This window comes from Toxotes jaculatrix, chromosome 15, assembly GCF_017976425.1.
Source record: "Toxotes jaculatrix isolate fToxJac2 chromosome 15, fToxJac2.pri, whole genome shotgun sequence".
NCBI lineage: Eukaryota > Metazoa > Chordata > Actinopteri > Toxotidae > Toxotes > Toxotes jaculatrix.
Window position 1 is genome coordinate 6,759,162 of NC_054408.1, and position 19,268 is coordinate 6,778,429.

At 38.8% G+C, this 19,268-nt stretch overlaps 2 protein-coding genes across 3 annotated transcripts in view; one reads left to right on the plus strand and one right to left on the minus strand.

Annotated features, from left to right (window-relative positions):
• itgbl1 (integrin, beta-like 1) overlaps nucleotides 1-621 on the minus strand; it is a 35,818-nt gene extending 35,197 nt beyond the window's left edge. Inside the window, exon 1 of the mRNA XM_041057226.1 lies at nucleotides 340-621. Within this exon, the coding sequence (XP_040913160.1) occupies nucleotides 340-431 (92 nt within the window). The 5' untranslated portion in view covers nucleotides 432-621. The remainder of the gene's footprint in view (nucleotides 1-339) is intronic.
• Nucleotides 622-1,751: 1,130 nt separating this feature from the next.
• The window catches only part of nalcn (sodium leak channel, non-selective), a 55,731-nt gene continuing 38,214 nt past the window's right edge, over nucleotides 1,752-19,268 (plus strand). Inside the window, exons 1-13 of one of the 2 annotated variants that reach the window (XM_041057145.1) lie at nucleotides 1,752-1,833; nucleotides 2,832-2,910; nucleotides 5,104-5,173; nucleotides 5,377-5,438; nucleotides 6,206-6,346; nucleotides 6,594-6,776; nucleotides 8,627-8,710; nucleotides 8,846-8,985; nucleotides 9,100-9,228; nucleotides 11,454-11,605; nucleotides 12,189-12,331; nucleotides 12,602-12,706; nucleotides 15,373-15,459. In XM_041057145.1, the coding sequence (XP_040913079.1) occupies nucleotides 5,397-5,438; nucleotides 6,206-6,346; nucleotides 6,594-6,776; nucleotides 8,627-8,710; nucleotides 8,846-8,985; nucleotides 9,100-9,228; nucleotides 11,454-11,605; nucleotides 12,189-12,331; nucleotides 12,602-12,706; nucleotides 15,373-15,459 (1,206 nt within the window). In that variant the 5' untranslated portion in view covers nucleotides 1,752-1,833; nucleotides 2,832-2,910; nucleotides 5,104-5,173; nucleotides 5,377-5,396. Of the gene's footprint in view, nucleotides 1,834-2,831; nucleotides 2,911-5,103; nucleotides 5,174-5,376; nucleotides 5,439-6,205; nucleotides 6,347-6,593; nucleotides 6,777-8,626; nucleotides 8,711-8,845; nucleotides 8,986-9,099; nucleotides 9,229-11,453; nucleotides 11,606-12,188; nucleotides 12,332-12,601; nucleotides 12,707-15,372; nucleotides 15,460-19,268 lie in introns of those variants that run through there. The other variant, XM_041057144.1, reaches the window with a different exon arrangement.

Genomic DNA, 19,268 nt, shown 5'->3' on the forward strand with positions numbered 1-19,268 from the left:
CTTCATGCCAGCTGAGTATCCAAATAAAAATAAACGAATGCCCTTAAGTTTTAAAAAAGTGCTGTGCAATGTTGAATAATAAAAATGAAGAAGCAGACTTTTACCCTATGACTTGGCATGCAGCATTATGACATTTGGCAGGTAAAACAATATAAAGAAACTGCGCAAAAAAACTCAAAAGTGCAAACCATATATATAGGCACTTCTAAACTTTTCCACATTGTGCTCTCCAAAATGTTATCTTTGTCAGCAAAACTCTGCACCTCCCTCTTCCTTCTTGCTCTCCAGACTACCCCAAAAATAAATAGAAAAAAAAAACAAAGCTGTGCGGAAACTCACCTCACCGATTGTAACAAAGTGTCCTCCACGGTAGAGAGCAGAATCAGAAACAATGGCACTAACCTGGACTGTACCAAAACCTCTGTGTGCATGTTTAAATCCCACAGAAACCTGAAGTAAAGTAGCTTGAAGGAATTTCCCAATCTTTCTCTCCTTAAACAGACAGGACAGGAAGAGAGAGTGAGAGGGAAAAGAAAAGGAGAGAAGGAGAGAAAGAGCAGCAGGCTGGCCTGAACTGGCTCAATCCCTTCAGAGGCCAGCAATCCTCTCCATACAAGTGCCTTTGATTAGTCTTGACTCTCAGGCACAGTCCTGGGCAGGAGCTGGAGTGGGGAAAACTGCCAAAATGAAAAGTTAAGTCACCAGTTTGAGATGTAATTAGAAGCAGACTGTTTTTTTTTTCTTCTCTTTTTTCCCTTTCATTTTCCAGATGATCTCTCTATGGTGCTGTACTTTTGTTTCTGTATTTCCTTTTGATGCTGTTAATAATACATGAGAGCCAAAATCAATCCCTGCCTCTGCTGGGTGTTTTTTTCCTCAGAAAACATGTTGACATGACATAATGGGAAAAGCACAGGTGTGAATATGATGGCTGAAGTCCATTTGGCCACTTTGTGTTAAGGCTCCTTCGCTATTCATGATTGCTCTCTGTCACTCTGAGTTAGCGTTATTAGAAACATCTGTGTTTTTCCTACCATGACAAGTCAAAATGTCTGCTGTGCAAAAGGCCTATGTGTCACAACAACAACAATAGTCAGGTTTTTTTACACTTACATACCAAGGAGAATAGTATATTTCACCAAGCAATATTTTTCTATAGATTGCTTGTCTTGAAATACATTTTTTTCCCGTACCAGTTCCATAAAATACTAATAAATGCAAATCAGCTCTCCTCACACGATTAAAACTTTTTTTTTTTTGGATTAGTCATCTTTTTAACATACTTGACTGCCCTGAATTGACCTGACAGCACCGTACTCAGATCAATAATTTATGGAGATGTCAGCCACAGGCATTCATAAAAAGTTTGTTTTGCTTAGCTTTGTTTCCTGGAAACAGAAAAAAGACTGTATCAAAAATTAAATTAAAAAAATATACAGATTTACATTCAACTTGTGATTAATGACATAGAAGAACTGCAATTTGAGGAGAAAAAAGAAGAATAAATTATATTTTTTATCTGAAAATGCTGTGGATTAATTTGATTATAACAAAAAATATATCATCACAATACGAAACCAAGTGAAAACAATCGCGTTAAATAAACGTATTTGGGAGACTTGTGATGCAGCAACTTGGGGGGGGGGGGGGGGGGGGGGAGCATTGAGCTGTTACCATGGAGACGGCTGCGCGCCTCCGCTGCATGCGCCGGTGCTGTGGATGTGATTTCAACCTGCGCGCTCCCGCCTTCTCCCACACAATCCCAACGCACCCGGAAAACAGCTGATGTCATGGACAGGACGAGACACGGCGGATAAGGGAAATCCTCGTCTCGTAAGTGATTCAGTATGTTTTCTTATTCAGCTGTTACACGCGGCGTGTACGCAACTGAACATCCAGTTGTTGTGCTTTACGGATGCGACCGACGCTTGGTGCTGCTGCTGCACGCTAGCATGTTGACTCTCCAGGAAGTGGAGAGGTTTTCATCCTCCGGAGTAGGCCTTGATAAAATAACGTCGTGTATTTGCCACGGAATCATGTGGCCAGGTTGTCACCTCACCTATTAGCTTCGTTTGGGACCTGTAGCTGCTCACATTTTTTTGTATACGTCCCGCGTGTAGCTTGTTTTTGCCCAATTTAGCGCCTTAGCTCTCTTCCGTTTCCATAGTAACCTTGGCTCGGTCGATGTCATTCATTCAGGTACATTAATATGTATTTGCAGATTAACGTCCGGGTGTGTGCATCTTTACATATATATGTTAACGAGGGTGATAAGTTTCCCGAAATGGTTTTAGGATTACACTGACCCACTGAAGCCTGCGAGGCCACAGTGGGTCAGCCATAGTAGGGCCTTCAGTGATCCCATCTGCTGCAGGTATTGTCTGATCGTTATATTGATTTAATCATTTTGAAATATGCTTACAACACTGCAGCTGGCAATGCTTTGAAATGCTGCAGATTTGAAATAATGCTGAAAGCTGTTAGACAACATTCTAACATGCAAATTAAACATCACTGCTTAATGATAATAATAATTAACAGCATTTGTTGTTTATAAAGATCGGGTTGATTTCTTTTTCTTATACAGAAAATAGGGCTGGATGATATTGATACCATCAAAAGTCAGACTGTCAATATTTTTATTTTAACAACAGGTCGAATTACTATATGTGATTTGAAAAGTGTGACTCATAGTATCATTACCTGACTCTGCATTGTCCCTCAGCTCTATGTAGCATTTTAGTATCTTTCACTTCATTGTTTTAGTTTTACAGGCCTGAAGCTTTACTGTTTTGGTTTATTCTCACTGGTTTCATAATGGTCAATTTCAGATGCAGTAGGCAGCTGCTTTAAGTGGTAAAGCTCTGCTAAACCCACTACCTGCCCAGCACCAAACAGCAGAGACAGCAGGTTTGTTCAAGTAGTGACCCTATATGTGCTAAATGTGTTTGCAAAGACTTGCCTGTTTGCACATTATACATGGAGCAACATTAACATTCATTTAGAGTTGTGCCTCTGGCCCCTTTACAAACCCAATTTACCCAATATAAACCTAATATTTACCCTAATTTTAGTTCTGTCTTGGTCTCCACCAAGTCCTAAAGGAAATATCTGGCTAGCTCGTTCTTTAGCTGCTGAATGCTGCTAAACAATCTGCCTGCTGTTGCTGGATTTGTGGGGCGTGAAACCAAAACAGTGCACAAAAAGACACTAAAAAGCTCTGTAAAATAGCTAGAGGAGGATGATAACTGTTTGTTACTACTTGTGGCACCTTACACATCTATTTTTCATGTAAAATTAGTGGAGATAACGGAATTAACGGATGCTTTAAAACAAAATTTGGAAATGAAAAGAGGGATCAATGTTAATGTGACCACTGTACACCTACCTTGAGTGCATATTTACCTTGGAAATGTCTTGATACTTTTCTGTAGCACTTTGTATGAATCTGAACTTAAATCTTACTCTAGGCTATGGTGGAGAATTAAAGAACTGCACAAATGTGTTGCCCACATCTACTAAACTTTCTCTTGTCTGTTGTAATTAAGACGATACTGCCACAGCACACTGTTTAAGAATACAACTTCGGCAAAGAAAGTTTGCAGCCTCCAACAAATACTCACAGTTACAATTAATCTGCCCAGTGATCACATCCTGCCCGTGAGGAACATGTCCTTTCTCCAAATGGGAAAGTAATTGCAGTCTTTGCCACCTATACTCCCACATAATAGCACTTAGACCCTGTAATTTTGTTTTCACTCTTCCTCATGTCTCCATCTGCATATGTTAAGTGTAGCAATTACACTGGGAAATTGCTTCTAACTACATGGGGTTTATAGGATGGACAGTTTCTTTTCTTGGTAAGAGCATAAAAAGAAACAAGGGTGATACAGTTACATTGTTCTGTCTGCATTCCCATCCTAACTAAGTGTTTTTAGTCTTTTTTTCTGCTTTTAAAAAGGTGTACAAAGTTTTGTATCATTCAGGTTTTGGAAAGATGTCACTTAAAAAATCCCTTTGTGTTGTTAAATTCCATTCAATTCAGAACATTCACGGTTCAGATCTAATTTATTGCAGTCATTTATTCTGTTTAACATTTTGATTGGGACAGCAGCTACCCTTTCATTTTCTTATTGTTCAACAGTTAAAAAAGAAAAGAGAAGAAAAATGTAAAAGTGACTAAATGCTGATTTCATTTAGCATGCCTGTTCTCAACAAGGACTATTCATTGTAAGTTTAGATAAAAGTCTTTTTGACACTTTTATTGGATTTCACTTTGTGAAATTAGCACATTTCATTGATGGAAACTCATAAAATTAAAACACAAACCTTTTCCAGATTTTCTGTTTAGTAGTTTAATTTTTCCAGTGATTTAGCTCTACTGTCTTGCGTTATTGAATTACATTTCATTGCTGTTTTTCTTGAAGGATTGGTTTACCCAAATTACATAACACACAATTTCTTACATACCTCTCTATTCATGGAGATGGCTTTAGGTGTATCTGCTATGGTATTTGTCTCTGAGATTATTTTTTTCTATCCCAGAATTATGAAGGTGAATGGATATTTGCTTGTGGTGCTCAGAGCATTGAAAAATTAATTAATTTATTAATTTATTTATTAATTAACAGAAACATCTCTTTGGTACCCTGGGTAAGAACTCTAGCCTTAACAGATGTCACTGAAACAACTCTTTGTCAGAGTGATATCTTAACTATCTAGAATAAAAGTGGCATTGTTTTTAGAAGAAAATGTTTTTCAAATGTGGTGAGAACACCACAGACAAATTTTCATTCACTGCTATGTATTGGGATAGCATCAGGGATCTCAGATACAGCTATCTCAAGTATAACCTGACAAGTGGACAAGTATAACCAGAACTATCTTCATGGCTACATACCAGTGGAGGTAAAAGAGAAATAAGTATTTATGTAAGCTGGGTGGACCAAATGAATTCCATAGATATGATCTGAAGCTGCACCTTGCAGCACTTGTGAATATGTTCTCTCACCCCTCTTTACTGCTCTTATGACTGCTACTATTCACTGACTGCTGCCGCAGGACCTCCAGGCCTTTAGGACATTCTCCTTTTTGCATCTCTAGTCTCTCTCTCTGGTTGGTCTCTCCACCCCTCTGTGACCTGGGGATGAACGCACCAATGAGGAGCCTCACAGTGAGTCACCTGGCCCTGCTCCACCTCATCCTCTTCTTCCACAACACCTCAGTCAGTCACTCACTCACAGAGTGTGTCGCATATATGCCTTGATGTCAGACGTGGTGGGCATTCCTGTCTCTATGAGCGTACTGTAGATGTGGGTAGTGTACTGTACATCATATAAGCCATAATGTTGACTAACTGTTGTGTGTTATTTACAGGGTATGCCTGATCGCATGTTATGTGCAGTGCTGGAGCAATTTCAGCTTTACTTTTCCCTTTGGTATGTGCGCTTTGTCTCCATTCAGAGTGTCATTTCTTCTTGTGTTCTTAAGTTGAAACGGCCTGTACAGTTTTCTTTTTCTGCATACAAACATGCGCATAAACATACACACAATCAGGGACATTCACAGGTTAACACCAGCTCACACTGTACAGTAGGTTACACAGCTTAATCTACTGGCGCTTTGGTGTTCAATATGATGAAGATCATGTATGATCTTTTCCAATGGTAAGTTACTGGAGCTGTTCCAGTGTGAGTACACTTGTCCTGTGTTCCATGTGTGCTGCGTTGTGTATCACGGTGGCCATTCAACAATGCAACACATGTTTAATTTTAAAGTACACACCTCTGTTCTGGCAATTCAAGTCAGGGTAGTTAACTTTACAGAATACACGTCACAGAATACTAAAGCTTAATGCTACATGTAATCACATCCAGAAGCCACTATTGATACACAGCTTATTTAATACTTTAATAGTGTATCTATATATTGTTTAACCTAATCTTTATACAGTTCTTAATTTTTTTAAGAAGTGCACTGATATTTTTTTAAAAACATCACTGTTAACATGGCCACATATGGCATGTTAACGGCTTCGCCTCTGAGCTGCGATAAAGATATATTAAATTTGTTTATATAGTTTATTGTCCACATGATTGGACAAAAAGTGGTACTGCCACTGCCCAGACTTGGATGTAGCCAGAGTTTTCCCCTGTTCCTCATTTAGCTTTGGTCACTGTGTGGTCCACTTCCCTCTCTCTGTCAGATCCACTCTCTGTATAGCACGGCCAGCCCCAGCATGCTGAAGAGGAAACAGAGCTCACGGGTCGAGGCCCAGCCCATGACTGACTTTGGGCCGGATGAAACCCTCGCAGACAGTGCTGACATCTTCTGGATCAATAAACCAGTGAGTGTACTTACTGTACACATTGTGTCTGACGGAGCTTACCACAATAAAATCCTGTGCAGTCATCTCTGTTCCATTCATGCCAGATATTTTAAATATTTTGAAGTCACATTTGCAAATGTGTTTCTCTTGAAATGTTGTCTTTTTAAAATAGGGCAAGAATATCAAAAAATCTGAACAACAAAGAATCTAACAAAATGTTATAGTGCAGTATGTCATTTGTTCTTGTTTTGCCTTCTTCCTGCAGTGGGTCCACTCCTTGCTGCGGGCCTGTGCTATCATCAGTGTCATCTCCGTGTGTATGAACACCCCCAAGACATTTGAGCATTACCCTCCATTGCAGTATGTGACGTTCACGCTGGACACACTGCTCATGTTCCTCTACACCGCCGAGATGATCGCCAAGATGCACATCAGAGGAATCATCAAGGTACCTGCTGTCAGAATCATGAAGAAGACAGATTGTCGCATGAAGCACATTACCAAAATAAAGTTACAGCAAGATTAAAAAAAATATTGATTCACATTGTTTGCCAACTTTCCATGGCACAATACTGAAACTTTTAACAGTAAAATACCAGGAAGGAAATGTGCAACAAAAGATCAAACTAAGGAATGAAAATACTGTTTCATTGTGACTTGGGAGCTGCTGTTACAGAAGAAATGCTCTGAAGACATTTCATGAATTTCAGCGGCTAAATGGCATTCCATTTTTGTGTCAGCGGGATATTTCCAATAGTTGGGAATGAATTTGGATGAAACTAAACACAAAAGACATGGAGCATATAACTGTTTAGCCTAAATGGGATGAGACACTGGCATGGCTTTCACACTAAACTAATTCATATAACACAAATTGAAGTTCATGTGCACATCCGCAGATGACAGTGGAGGCAAACCCTACATTACTGATACAGGCAAACTACATGGAGACACTGAAGAGTTAATTTTCAGTTTTAACATAGCCACTTAGCAAGGGTCTGCTAAATATAGTAAGTGGTTGAAGGGAAGCCCTGAAATATTAGAGACCATATTGACCACATGTTCATCCATAATCAAAGTCAATAATATTCAGTACGGCCTTTTTGCGCCACTTCAGATTTTGTTCACATTTTAAAGTCAACGTTAGCAGTTGAGCTGTAAATTTAGATGAATCAACACAATTCATATCCAAGGTAGACAGATAATGTTCTATAGAAGCATCCAGGAACAGACAGCTGGCAGATGAAAGGCCCATAATTACTGCCATAAAAAGTGTGGACAGCTTAATTGGCAAATCAAGGATAACAAGCAGGGAGGCAGTGGAGGACACAGAATTAGAATCACCAATGCAAGAAAGAAAAAGCATACAAACTGGAACATTTCATCTACTTTCTCTCAGTGTTTTGTTTAGTTCTTGAAGGCAGATAAAGCACTTCTTTGTCTGTAAAATGGGAAGGTGTTTTTCTGTAGATTTTCTGTGTATATCAGGTAAAATTCAGCTTCTGTGAATGGCACACATGTGACACATGAATTTTTTGGTTTCTAAGTTTTAAGTAATTTGTGTTTTACAGTGTGCCAGAGTAGACATAGCTGTATGATCGACACTTGGAAGAATTTTGTAGCTAGTTGTTTAAAGTTCGTGCACAAAACAAATGATCCGCATGGCGGGGTATGCAGAGTAATTGCATGCTTTTGTGCTTGTCAGTGTGTGTAATCAAACATCTGTAGAGTGTTTCAGAACACACCCTCCTATTTGCAGCCTTTCTTCCCGTGGAAGACTGACCCCTTAAGAGCTTCTTACAGACTCTCTCTGTTTCTGTAAGTGGTAATTAAGTATGCCCATTTTTGCTGGCCTCATGACATTTCAGTTTGTTCACACATCAGAGGCTTAATCATTTTTTGCCTAATGTTGAAAACATGGCTGTTTGGATATTGCGGTCAGTCTGTCGAATGGGCGCTGCAATTTCAGATTCTGCTTGTTTTTCTTCAATATTGGTATGTGATTACTTTTTCACACAAAGGCTTTCTGTCACAATAAAAAGCTCCTTCTGTCAAATTTTCAGAAGGTAACCGTTTGGCACTCCATATGGGCGATTTTTAGAACTAGTGTTATTAAAGCCTTAAAACATCACAGGATGTTTTTTTAATTGGCAGAATGCATCAGCTTTCATGAACAAAATGGCCCTGGATTATGATGATGTTCATATTCAGTTAGTTATTCATGTTCTCATTTCCTGCTCTTCAAAATCTTTTTTTTCTCACACCGTTTGGTGTCTCCTTTTCTGCTCCTCTCCACAGGGGGATAACTCCTATGTGAAAGATCGCTGGTGTATGTTTGATGGATTCATGGTGTTTTTCATCTGGGTGTCCCTGGTGCTGCAGGTATATTGCAACATTTCTTTTTTTTTATTTTAGTGCCATTTTCTTTCCTGCAAGAGCTTGCAGAGCCTGACATAAGACAATTACTTGTAGTATCTGGTTTTTACTTCATAACAATTCTATTTCACTGTGTTTTAGGTGTTTGAAATAGCAGAGCTTGTGGATCAGATGTCTCCATGGGGAATGTTGAGAATCCCCCGAGCACTCATTATGATCCGGGCCTTCAGGATCTACTTCCGCTTTGAGCTTCCTCGCTCCCGCATCACCAACATTCTGAAGTACTATACTGTCATGAGCTCTTCTCTCATATATGGTCTTCACAGTTAATGGATGGTTGTTCATGTATAAATATGGCACTGACATATGACTTTCGTCACTCTTCTGCTTCACAGGCGATCGGGGGAACAGATCTGGAGTGTGTCTATCTTCCTGCTGTTTTTTCTTCTGCTCTATGGAATTCTGGGTGTTCAAATGTTTGGAACCTTCAACCATCACTGTGTTACTAACGATACCCAGAAAGAGTAATTACACATTTCTACTATTTAAGTAAAGCATTGGATGTTATACCTTGATTCTATGTCCAGTTCTAGGAACCATTTTGGTGTGAGTTTGGCCTGTTTTCCTTTTTTAATTACATTAATTCAGCAGGTTCACAGGCAGGAGCTCACTACTAGAATACACTGTTTGCTTAAATTATTGGTGGTCAGCATATTTTTGCAGCAGGATACAGGAAAACAGGAAACTTGTGGGCAGGCAGAGAAGCAGTATTGGGGGTGTGTTACAGTCTGTGCACATGTTGCTGCGCAATGTATTTAAACACATTTGTGAAGATTTTTGAATTTAATTATTCAGTTGAGGACGATGATAATATGATGCAGAGAATAGGAATCCTTGTGGAGACAAAAGCTGTGGGAAGCAGCCATCATTGTTAAAGCCCCGGGCTGTAGGGAGAGCTAACACTAATTATAATAATTAAAATTTCCAGCATTGTCCAGTCTTTGTATTAAGCTCATTCCTGCTCAACAGCTACTCCATCCATCTCTCCATACTGATTTGTGCCTAAGCACCCGAGGGGGTGCATTTATTGCATATATTGACCATTAGGAGCAGGAAAGATAGCACAGGACGTTATCACATTAATAGCTCTGATGTCCCTCTGTAACAACAATCTGCATGACGGCTTGAAGGCTGTGCTTTTCTCTGCTGGTGTGCTCCTTTTCATATACAGTGCTTAACAAATTTATTAGACCACCTGTCATAAAAGCGAGAAAACATAAATATTTTAGAAATCTTTCAAAAACTTGTTTAAAACTAAAAAATGTTGTTATTTATTTGGAAAATAACAAATAGAAACAACTAAATAACTGAACCCCCCTCCGAAAAATCAAGCATGACATTCAACCACTAAAACAAATTTTTCTGTTCAGGAATGCAAGTAAATCACTATAATTTGACATCTCAATCAAGAACTAATAATGTGCTTTACTATTTTTTTCAGTTTTTTGGTACAACAGTAAAACTGAAAATTAATGGATAAAAATAATAATATTTTAGCATTAAAACAACATACTGGTGGTGGTGGTCTAAAAAAATTGTTAAGAAGTGTGTGTGTGTAAATATATATATATATATGTGTGTGTGTGTGTGTGTGTGTGTGTATGTGTATGTATGTGTATATATAAATAGGGTATTTTTGAAATATGTCACTCAGGGACTGATGTGTCTAATCTGTATCTGCCATATGTCCTTGGCACAATGTCAAAGCTCCCTAGCTTTTCACACGCAAGGGATTTGATGGAAATTGGGAAAAAAATAGCAGGGGAGATATTTTCTGATATGGATATTAGATGAAAAAGGTTTTGGATTTGTGAACAACGTAGGGCCTCCTCTTCTGGATGTCAGGATTTCTGCAGTTGACCTTAGCTGTTTTTCTCCCATGGGGCTGAATAACATGCACAGATGTGTGCAGGAGGAATTAGATCTACTGAACTGAATTTGGATGACATTTGTGTTTTGTACACTTCTTTACAGCTACATTGTGATGGTTATTGTTTGTGTGTTTCAGGGTTATTCTAAATCAAAAAGTCCTCTTATGACATTATATATATTCTTTTTTAAATATATGACATTTATATGAGCTCATTATTGAATATTTTTAAAGTTATTAGATGTTTTGGACCAATTAATGTAAACAGAATGACATTTTCATGTTATTACCGTTTATTTGGTCTCTCATTTGAGAATTCATTCTTTGCCATCAAGAAAAGTGATTTCTTTGATAAGACACAATGATATTATTCAGCCGAGTATAATTAGCTTTATTGGGATTCACCGCTATGCCTCTGATTGCCCTTTGTGATAGTACAATAAATTATCCCTTCTGATCCTGTACCCCTTAATAAACAATTTGGATGAATGTCTGGGCAGGCAATTTGAAGACATTAATTTTCATTAAAGAAATCAAGCAGCTCCTGCAATAACACCTGTGGCTAAGAGACAGGGAGAAGTAGAGTCAGGGCAATCTGTCTGTGTACTCTGAATGTGTTTGAATCCTTACTGCTCTGATTTTTAAAACTTGGGATCTTTACATTTACTTGCTTCTTGTAGAAAAATTGTGTGTTGTGTCTTGCACAAGCTCTGTCTTCATTTTACTGTTAGGATCTGCATTCACGCATTACAGTGTACATTTTTCTGTTCTTTTTCCAAACATGGAATTTAATAATTACTTTTTCTTTCTTTTGGTCAGTAATGTCACATGGAACAACTTGGCCATCCCAGACACCCATTGTTCCCCTGATGGAGAGGGTTATCAGTGTCCTCATGGCTTCAAATGCATGGACCTAGAAGAGCTGGGCCTCAGCCGACAGGAACTTGGTTACAGTGGCTTCAACGAACTAGGTATAAACTACACATACAAGTTCAGTGATGCATTCAAATACATACACGTAAAGATAAGCATTCACAAACATGCAATCATGCAATCAGGGAGCTTGTTTATGTACAGAAGGACTCATTAATCTGTTGGTCTTTTTTTTGAATGGCAAAAGGACAGAGTCCATTCTCATTCTTTTCAAACATAAAATTAAAATTGAATGATGTTTCTTTCTGAATGAAATAATCTTTGGCTGATTGTTAAAATATGCACTCAATTCATTTCACCCAATTTACTCAATGTCCGTTAACCTGAAAACAGCCAAGAGTTTAATTTGGCCCGCTCGAAGACTTTACTTTTATTAGCTTCATCTACCCAAATTTGTCAATGACAGTGACAAAGACATGCATTTAAAAACAGTTCATCATTAATGAGTCTGCCAAACGGTTATAATTCTAAGCCTTGTCGTTACATAGAAGGGTACTATGTTGTCTTTTTGAAAGACTTAGACCAGTGCAAAAGACCAATGCTGACACTTGTTGCAATAACAAATCTCTGCTTTTCATCTGATTGTACATGTCTCTGATTCTATTGTCTCTCTTTGTTTAGGAACGAGTATCTTTACTGTATATGAGGCTGCGTCACAGGAGGGTTGGGTGTTCCTCATGTACAGGGCCATTGACAGTTTCCCTCGCTGGCGCTCTTACTTCTACTTTATAACTCTCATTTTCTTCTTGGCGTGGCTTGTCAAGGTTAGAGACAGTCTCTCTCTGTTGCACTTTTCATAATGCTTTCAGCTCCTATGGCATGGCAGCGGGGGGTAGTTGGTTAATGGACATAACCTAATCTTTCACCGACAGACATAACGACTTCCCCTTGTTAGTAGAATGTTCTCTGGCTAATGAGAGAATGAATGTCACGTCACAGTGATGGACCTTCAGCTGGCCATTTGTTTTTAACTGTCACAACACTTTTTCTCTCTCACTGTCTCTGTTTTACTGTCTTTTTTTTCTCTTTTACAGAATGTGTTCATTGCAGTCATCATTGAGACATTTGCTGAAATCAGAGTGCAGTTTCAGCAGATGTGGGGGTCTAGGAGCAGTACCACATCCACTGCTACAACACAGGTTGGTGAACAACTTTATATGGGGCCTAAATCTGACCTGACTGAGCGGTGACTTTCTTTAAAGCTGTTCACTTCGGTAGAAAGTGCAAAAATCTGTGCATTTATCAAAGTTCAGGTCATCAGAGTTGCGTGGATTTAGGATAATCAAAGGAATTGTTTTCTTAACGATTGCAACAGTGCATAGTCATCAAAATTGGCCACTTAACAACTTGCATTTCACAGATTTTGGGAAATATGGCTGTTGAAAAGCAAATTACAAGAATGTTACCTCAAAAGGTGCTCTGTGCTTTGTTTTAGTTTCCTTGTTAGTAGAATGATTGGTTTTTTTTTTTATGAGTGTAGTGTAATTGAGTGTATGTATGTTCACCACTGTGAATGAGTATCTGCAATTTCGTTGTGTCTTGAATACAATGACAATAAAAGGCATCTATAAATCCAGTGTTTACTATCACTACTTGTAAATTCTCATGAGATGAGGCCGTAGAGCATTCACTGGAGTGAGATAATGAGGAATATTGACACTTTATGGCCTAAAAAGACATTCAGTCTCATAAAGAAATGATTAGAACAATAATAAGGTTTATTCTATAAATGCCTGTAGATTTGTCACCAGAATTCAGTCCAGACTGCATCCATTTATGTTAGTGATTAGCACTGGCTGGAAATTTTTCTGGTTTAGTTATTGAGCTGTCTTACAAATGTCCTTTTAGGTATTTAGGTGAAAGGAGTTGTTACTCTGGGCTTGATTAATGCTTATTTTTCTCTTGATGTGACATGCATTTGATCGCCTTTTCCACATTTACAGTAGACTCATCTGGACTGACAAAGAGGGTTGGGAAGTGGTTTTGAAGCAGCAGAAATCAGGAGAGAGACAGAGAAATTATTTCGCAAAATGTATGATTTATGATTACATTACAGCTTAAAACTGGGATGAAAAGGAGGCAGAAAACCAAAGGTGGCTGTAGAATTCACAGAAAATAAATAACTCTGCATAAGGTGTTGTATATATGTCAGTAACCTAAAACTAAAATAAATATAACAATAAATATGCATGGATCTGCATTTTGATTTTGTTGATTGGAAAGAGCAGCTATCTTTGGCCTGTTACTGTGTCATATCTGTAGTTGTATGTTTGAATTTAATTTGTGAAGAACTCCACTGTTTCCAGTGCTATTATTTCCTCTGTATTTAAAATGATACTTCTTGGAAATTCATGGAACTAATACCTGTGATAGTTCAGTCCTGATGGAAAACAGACTTCATATATTGCTCTGACCTTGAAAACAATAAGCCTTTCTTGCCATTGTCAAAATTAATTGTAATGACATCGTCATGCCCCAATCTTTATCTTAGAGGAGGAAAAACTAATTAGCTGTGGTGTAACACTTAACTGTCAGTCACTGAGGCTGAAAAAATATGCTCCCTTCTTTGTGTTCCCTAGAGAGGGAATCTGGTATAAGGTGGCCCTTGGAGACACAACCCATGCCACACTCCCTTTTCTTTGACTTTGCCATGCTGTCTCCAGATTATTGAGGCTTTTAATAGAGATTAGGCTGTAAAGCCTAACTGTGTTGATAAAATGACAATGGATTAATCCACTTTTGTTTCATAGGATCAGGCTTTTTCTTCCAAGTTTTGATGGGTTCAGTTGTAATTAAGGGCTGAACGTGAAGTTGTTTAAGAGTTACATTACTTTGGTTTGTCTGAAGTTGAATGATATCATCCCTGTGTGTCTGACATCCAGGTTGGAGGTAGTATTCTCTTTGCTATGGATTGGGCGCCACGGTCTTGCTAGTATGTGATAAAATGTGACCCTGATGTGACAGGTATAAGATGAAGCAAGCAGCAGCTTTTTGTATTGGCTGTGTGATGGAACTGTAAGTTTTAAAATTTTAAGAAAGCTCAACAATCTTAAAATTCCACTTGGTTGTCAAAGGTGCATCGAATGTCATTCTCAGCATCACACAGTCACAGTTAAAGATGCAGACTTTGACAATCCCCTGACTTTTCCCGTGGCAGCAGCACCTCCACCAGCAGGTCAAAGTTCATTCCCAGATGATGAATTAGAATGACTTGGATCATCTCCTGACTTTAATTCTAATGCCAACAATGTTGTTTTTAGTGAAATGTCCCAGCAGCTGTTGGGTGGATTGCTATAACATTTATGCCATTTGGTGATCCTCTGACTTTTCTTCTTGTGCCACCGTCAGCCTCAGCTGTAGTTTGTGTTTCATGACACTTGCAAATTGGCTTCAAACTTCAAGTTAACTCTTCTGTCTGAATGACTTTGCATTTTGGGATCACTTGTCATGATAGTGCTTATGACTATTTTTTGCCTTTTTTTTTTTTTTTTTTGAAGAATTATAGATATTCATGAGTGAACCAGCTGCCTTGTGAGTTTGAAACTCTCTGCTGATATTGGTTTGTTTTTTATTTCTAATGTTAGGTCCTTAGGCCTACATACTGTATTTAGTAACTGTCTTGCTGTTTTTGTGGGGGTATGAAGCTGTGTGTATGCCTTCAGCTTTTTTTGTGGCCACAGATGTTTTATGAAGATGTAGCCAAAGGGTAGATGTGTGTGTTTGAGTTTCGTCCAGTACTTTGAATGGTGTGCAAGTTTTTTTTGTGTGTGTGTTCTGCCCCTCATGTGCTGTCCTTGTGCCACAGATGTTCCATGAAGACGCTGCTGGGGGATGGCAGCTTGTAGCTGTGGACGTCAACAAACCACATGGCCGGGCGCCTGCCTGCCTCCAGGTAAACACACCACATAATTAATATGCTGCTGGTGCTGTTGGTTGTTTCTTTTTTTCTGCCTCTCTCTCACACACACACACACACACACACACACACACACATGCATAATTCTGTGAAATATGTTCAGCTTATGTGAAAGGTGCCATCTGAACATACATAATTTTAATCTTATCTGAACTATAAGGGCTGAGCTGTGTGTGCGTGCGCATGCACTAGTGTGTGTGACTTGTTTAATTTTCATTCAAATGTCCCTCTTGATGTTGAAATGCATTGTATTAGTAGAGAATCACTAAACCTTATCCATTTAACAAATGCCACATATGCACGCGGTATCACCTCATTGTTTTCACATTTGTCTGTTCTTCAATGGCTGTGTCAAACGACTAAGTGATGGGATTTTAAATGAGGGGAGGCTCATGTTTGATGTGTAGAGGTGCACTAATGATGTTGCTCCAGTGATAGATGAGTTTTAAATGACGTCTACATGATGGACGCCGCTGTTGCTTCATGGTCGGTGTGATCCAAATGGTTGGGCTTTAAAGATAAGCTGAAAGCAGCGGGCATTGCTAACAGCTGGCCTGCTGTTGATAGCGTTGTGGTGTAAAAGGCTGGGCCCTTGCTGTGAGAGACTGCCAATAGAGTCTAAAGCTATGAGAGGGAGGATAGCTGTCAACAAACACTCATGGAGAAAATACTGTTGCAGAGTTAGGCTTGATGGAGGCACACACACACAAACAGAGGGAGGAAGAGAGCACACATAAAAATAGAGAAATGGGGTAGAGAAGAAGGGAAGAAATGAGAGAGAAAAGAGAGAACGTAAAATATGCAGTATTCCCATTAAAGCAGCATGTCCCCCAGAGCCTCATCATCAGTTGGAGGAAAGATTTAGATAGAGGGATAACCTGAGGGATAAACACGGCTGACTTCCCTCTGAGCCCCGTGCTCCATTACATGGAACACCCAAAGACTGCTTCATCTGCCTCATTCGCTCAAACCAAAATAGCTATTGTTGTCTTCCTTTGACAATAGGACCAGTCAAATGAAGGGTTAACAGAGTAACTGAGAGGGGCAGTAGGCTAGGTTGAGACCAACAAGGACACTGTTTCAAAAAACACAGTTTCCTATTCAGTGAAACAGTTGCATTGCCAAAGTGGAGATCCCAATGCAGAGGACTCCGGGCAAAACGCGGCAAGGATGTCTGGCGCAGAAGTCGAACCTGGCTTAACTTTTGCACCAAGACGACATCATCTTGTTTGGTTCTTCAACATGCTTTGTGTGCACTTTTTACCATCAAAAAAAAGGATCCAAGTAATTTAACTCGTTACTTGGAGCGTGGAGATATGTCAAATGAATGTACAGTGATATTCATTGTTTTCATTGATTTGATTCTAACAGTTCACTCAGTGACAGGAGCAATGTCATGAGATGATTCTGTAGAAGCGTCCCTTTTACCACGGTTGTGTGACGACATTCATAACAATGCCCTGCTAGTGATGATAGGTTTCACAAGCCAAAGATCTATAAGTATGATTTATTCCCATTATAATGCAGATTTTTTTCCTCTGCTGTTACATTAATTATGTTGAAGATCACTTAAATTGTTTATCATATATCACTAATGTTGTTCATTGTCCACCACAAGCCAAGATTAATATCTTTTTAAAAAGTGTCAGAGTGATTGTATTGATTATATGACACAATGAGGAATTAGCACAGTGGCTTGATTATATGAAAGATGTCGCAAATTTAAAGTAATATTCCACAAGATTCCTCTTGTAGTAAAATTTATTTACTTTCTGTTGTAAATACTTAACCTTTAGAGATTTAAAATGTTGCTCTACAAAGTTGAAGGTCTTGGTCCGTTGAAGTTCATCACACACAATAGCTTCTGTTGTCAGCTTGCGTACATCAGTTACAGTTACTTCCAAAGATATTTTCATGTCTGAAAAACTACATGATTTGTTAGTAGTTGAGCTTGTGGAGCAACTTTGACTATAGTGGTGAGCCTTCCACTAATGGGAAGGTCAGTGGTTCGATCCCTGGCTCCTCCAGTCTGCAAGTTGAAGTTCAAGCTAAAGACGCTGAACCCCAAATTGCTCTCAATGTACTATCTGTGTGTGTGTGTGTGAGATAGAAAAGCGCTGTATGAATGTTTGCATGAATGGGTGAATGTGGCTTGTAGTGTAAAGTACTTTGAGTGGTTGATAATGCAGTCCATTTACAGCAGAGGTTTTCAATATTTTTCCAATTTTTTTGTACATTATAAATTTTTGGAATCCATAATTCAAAAGCTGATTACAACATCTGGTCTCTGTTAAGGAAAAAAATCCTTAAGGAAAAACTTTTAACAGCCACCTTTCAGGCTTATGCTGGATGAGTATTTGAAAAAAAAAAAAAACTATTTAAAATCCAGATTTAGTTTGAAGTGTCACTTTAAAGTACTTTTGTTGTTATTTAAATTTCTGCCTACTTGAGCATTTAAAGTGTCAAGCGGGAGACAAATAATAATCAAGTAGTGTAAAAGTTGAATAGTACTGAGGGTGACTTTGACATGCATCACACAGTGCTTGATTTCAAAAGTTATCTATTGTTTTCACTTGTCAGTCACACACTGACAGCATTTTGTGGCATGTCAAGCCATCAAACCACTTTGAAAATGTTTAGAATTTACACTGGTGTCAGGAAACTGACAGATCTCATCCTGCTGTTCAAACCAAACCACAAAGGCCAGACCACAGATCACAGAGAAGTTTTATAATCTGATTTTCCCACATATTTTTTGCATTTTTGTAATGTTTTGATGTTGTAAATTTCTAAATAAACAAAAAAAAAAACATTTTAAAATTAATTTTAAAAATAAAAATAATGAAAAATTTATGGTACTAGTATTTTTTTCTCCAAATTTTGAAAAAAAAAAAAAATGTAAAAAATACCATTTGGTCACTGTGAAACCACTTGTTTTACTATAAGGACACTGCATACATAGATACATGTTGTGGAGAGTTCTGCACACCTGTTTGTCTGTGTATGTGTTTAGGAGTAAAGGAGAGAATGGGTTATATTGAAATTTCTTACAGCACTTTGTGTTCTTTTATGTTATCATATATATAGTGTGATAGGGCATGTCATGTTTTGGTGGTTTCATTTTTGATAAATGATGGATATCCCCTGCTCTCTTTCTGTAAAGCCTCGCCAAACACCCTATTTCATTGCTTTTTCACCCATATCAGAAGGGAGCAGTGCTAGCTGAGTAGACAGGTAGAGTGAAGACAGGCAGTGGAGATCCAGCCTGCAGGGCCATCTGCGAGTGCTGGGGAAGTGAAGTGTGAGTTTCTGTTCTGCTCTGCCTGGCTCCAGAGTAATTGGCCGTCAAATGATTAAAATGTTTCAGGGCTGGCAGGTGGGCGCTATCTACAGACAGGCGGCCTGTGTGTGTCCTCCTGTTTGTCTGCCGATAGCTCACGCGCGCTTGTCAGACTGTCTTTCAAAACCACCTGTATGTGTCTGGTCAGGCCTTTGTGTGTCTCACTGTCAGCCTGTCGATCTGCCAGGTGACGTCTGTCCATTTGCGCATGTGCGCTCGTGTCCGTGTGGGTCTGTCTGGGTCCAGCGGGCTGCAGCAGTTGGAGATAACACATAATTGATTAACCACCTGCTCTTTTTGGAGCCAGAGAGGAAAGCTTCCTCTCCAGAGGGGCTACAAACCAAAATAGCCCTCAAATCAGGGAGCACTTCTGCTTTCCTCTCCCACTCTAACCGTTGTTTTTCAGCGTTTGTATTCATCTTACAGTGATAATCCCCAACATAGT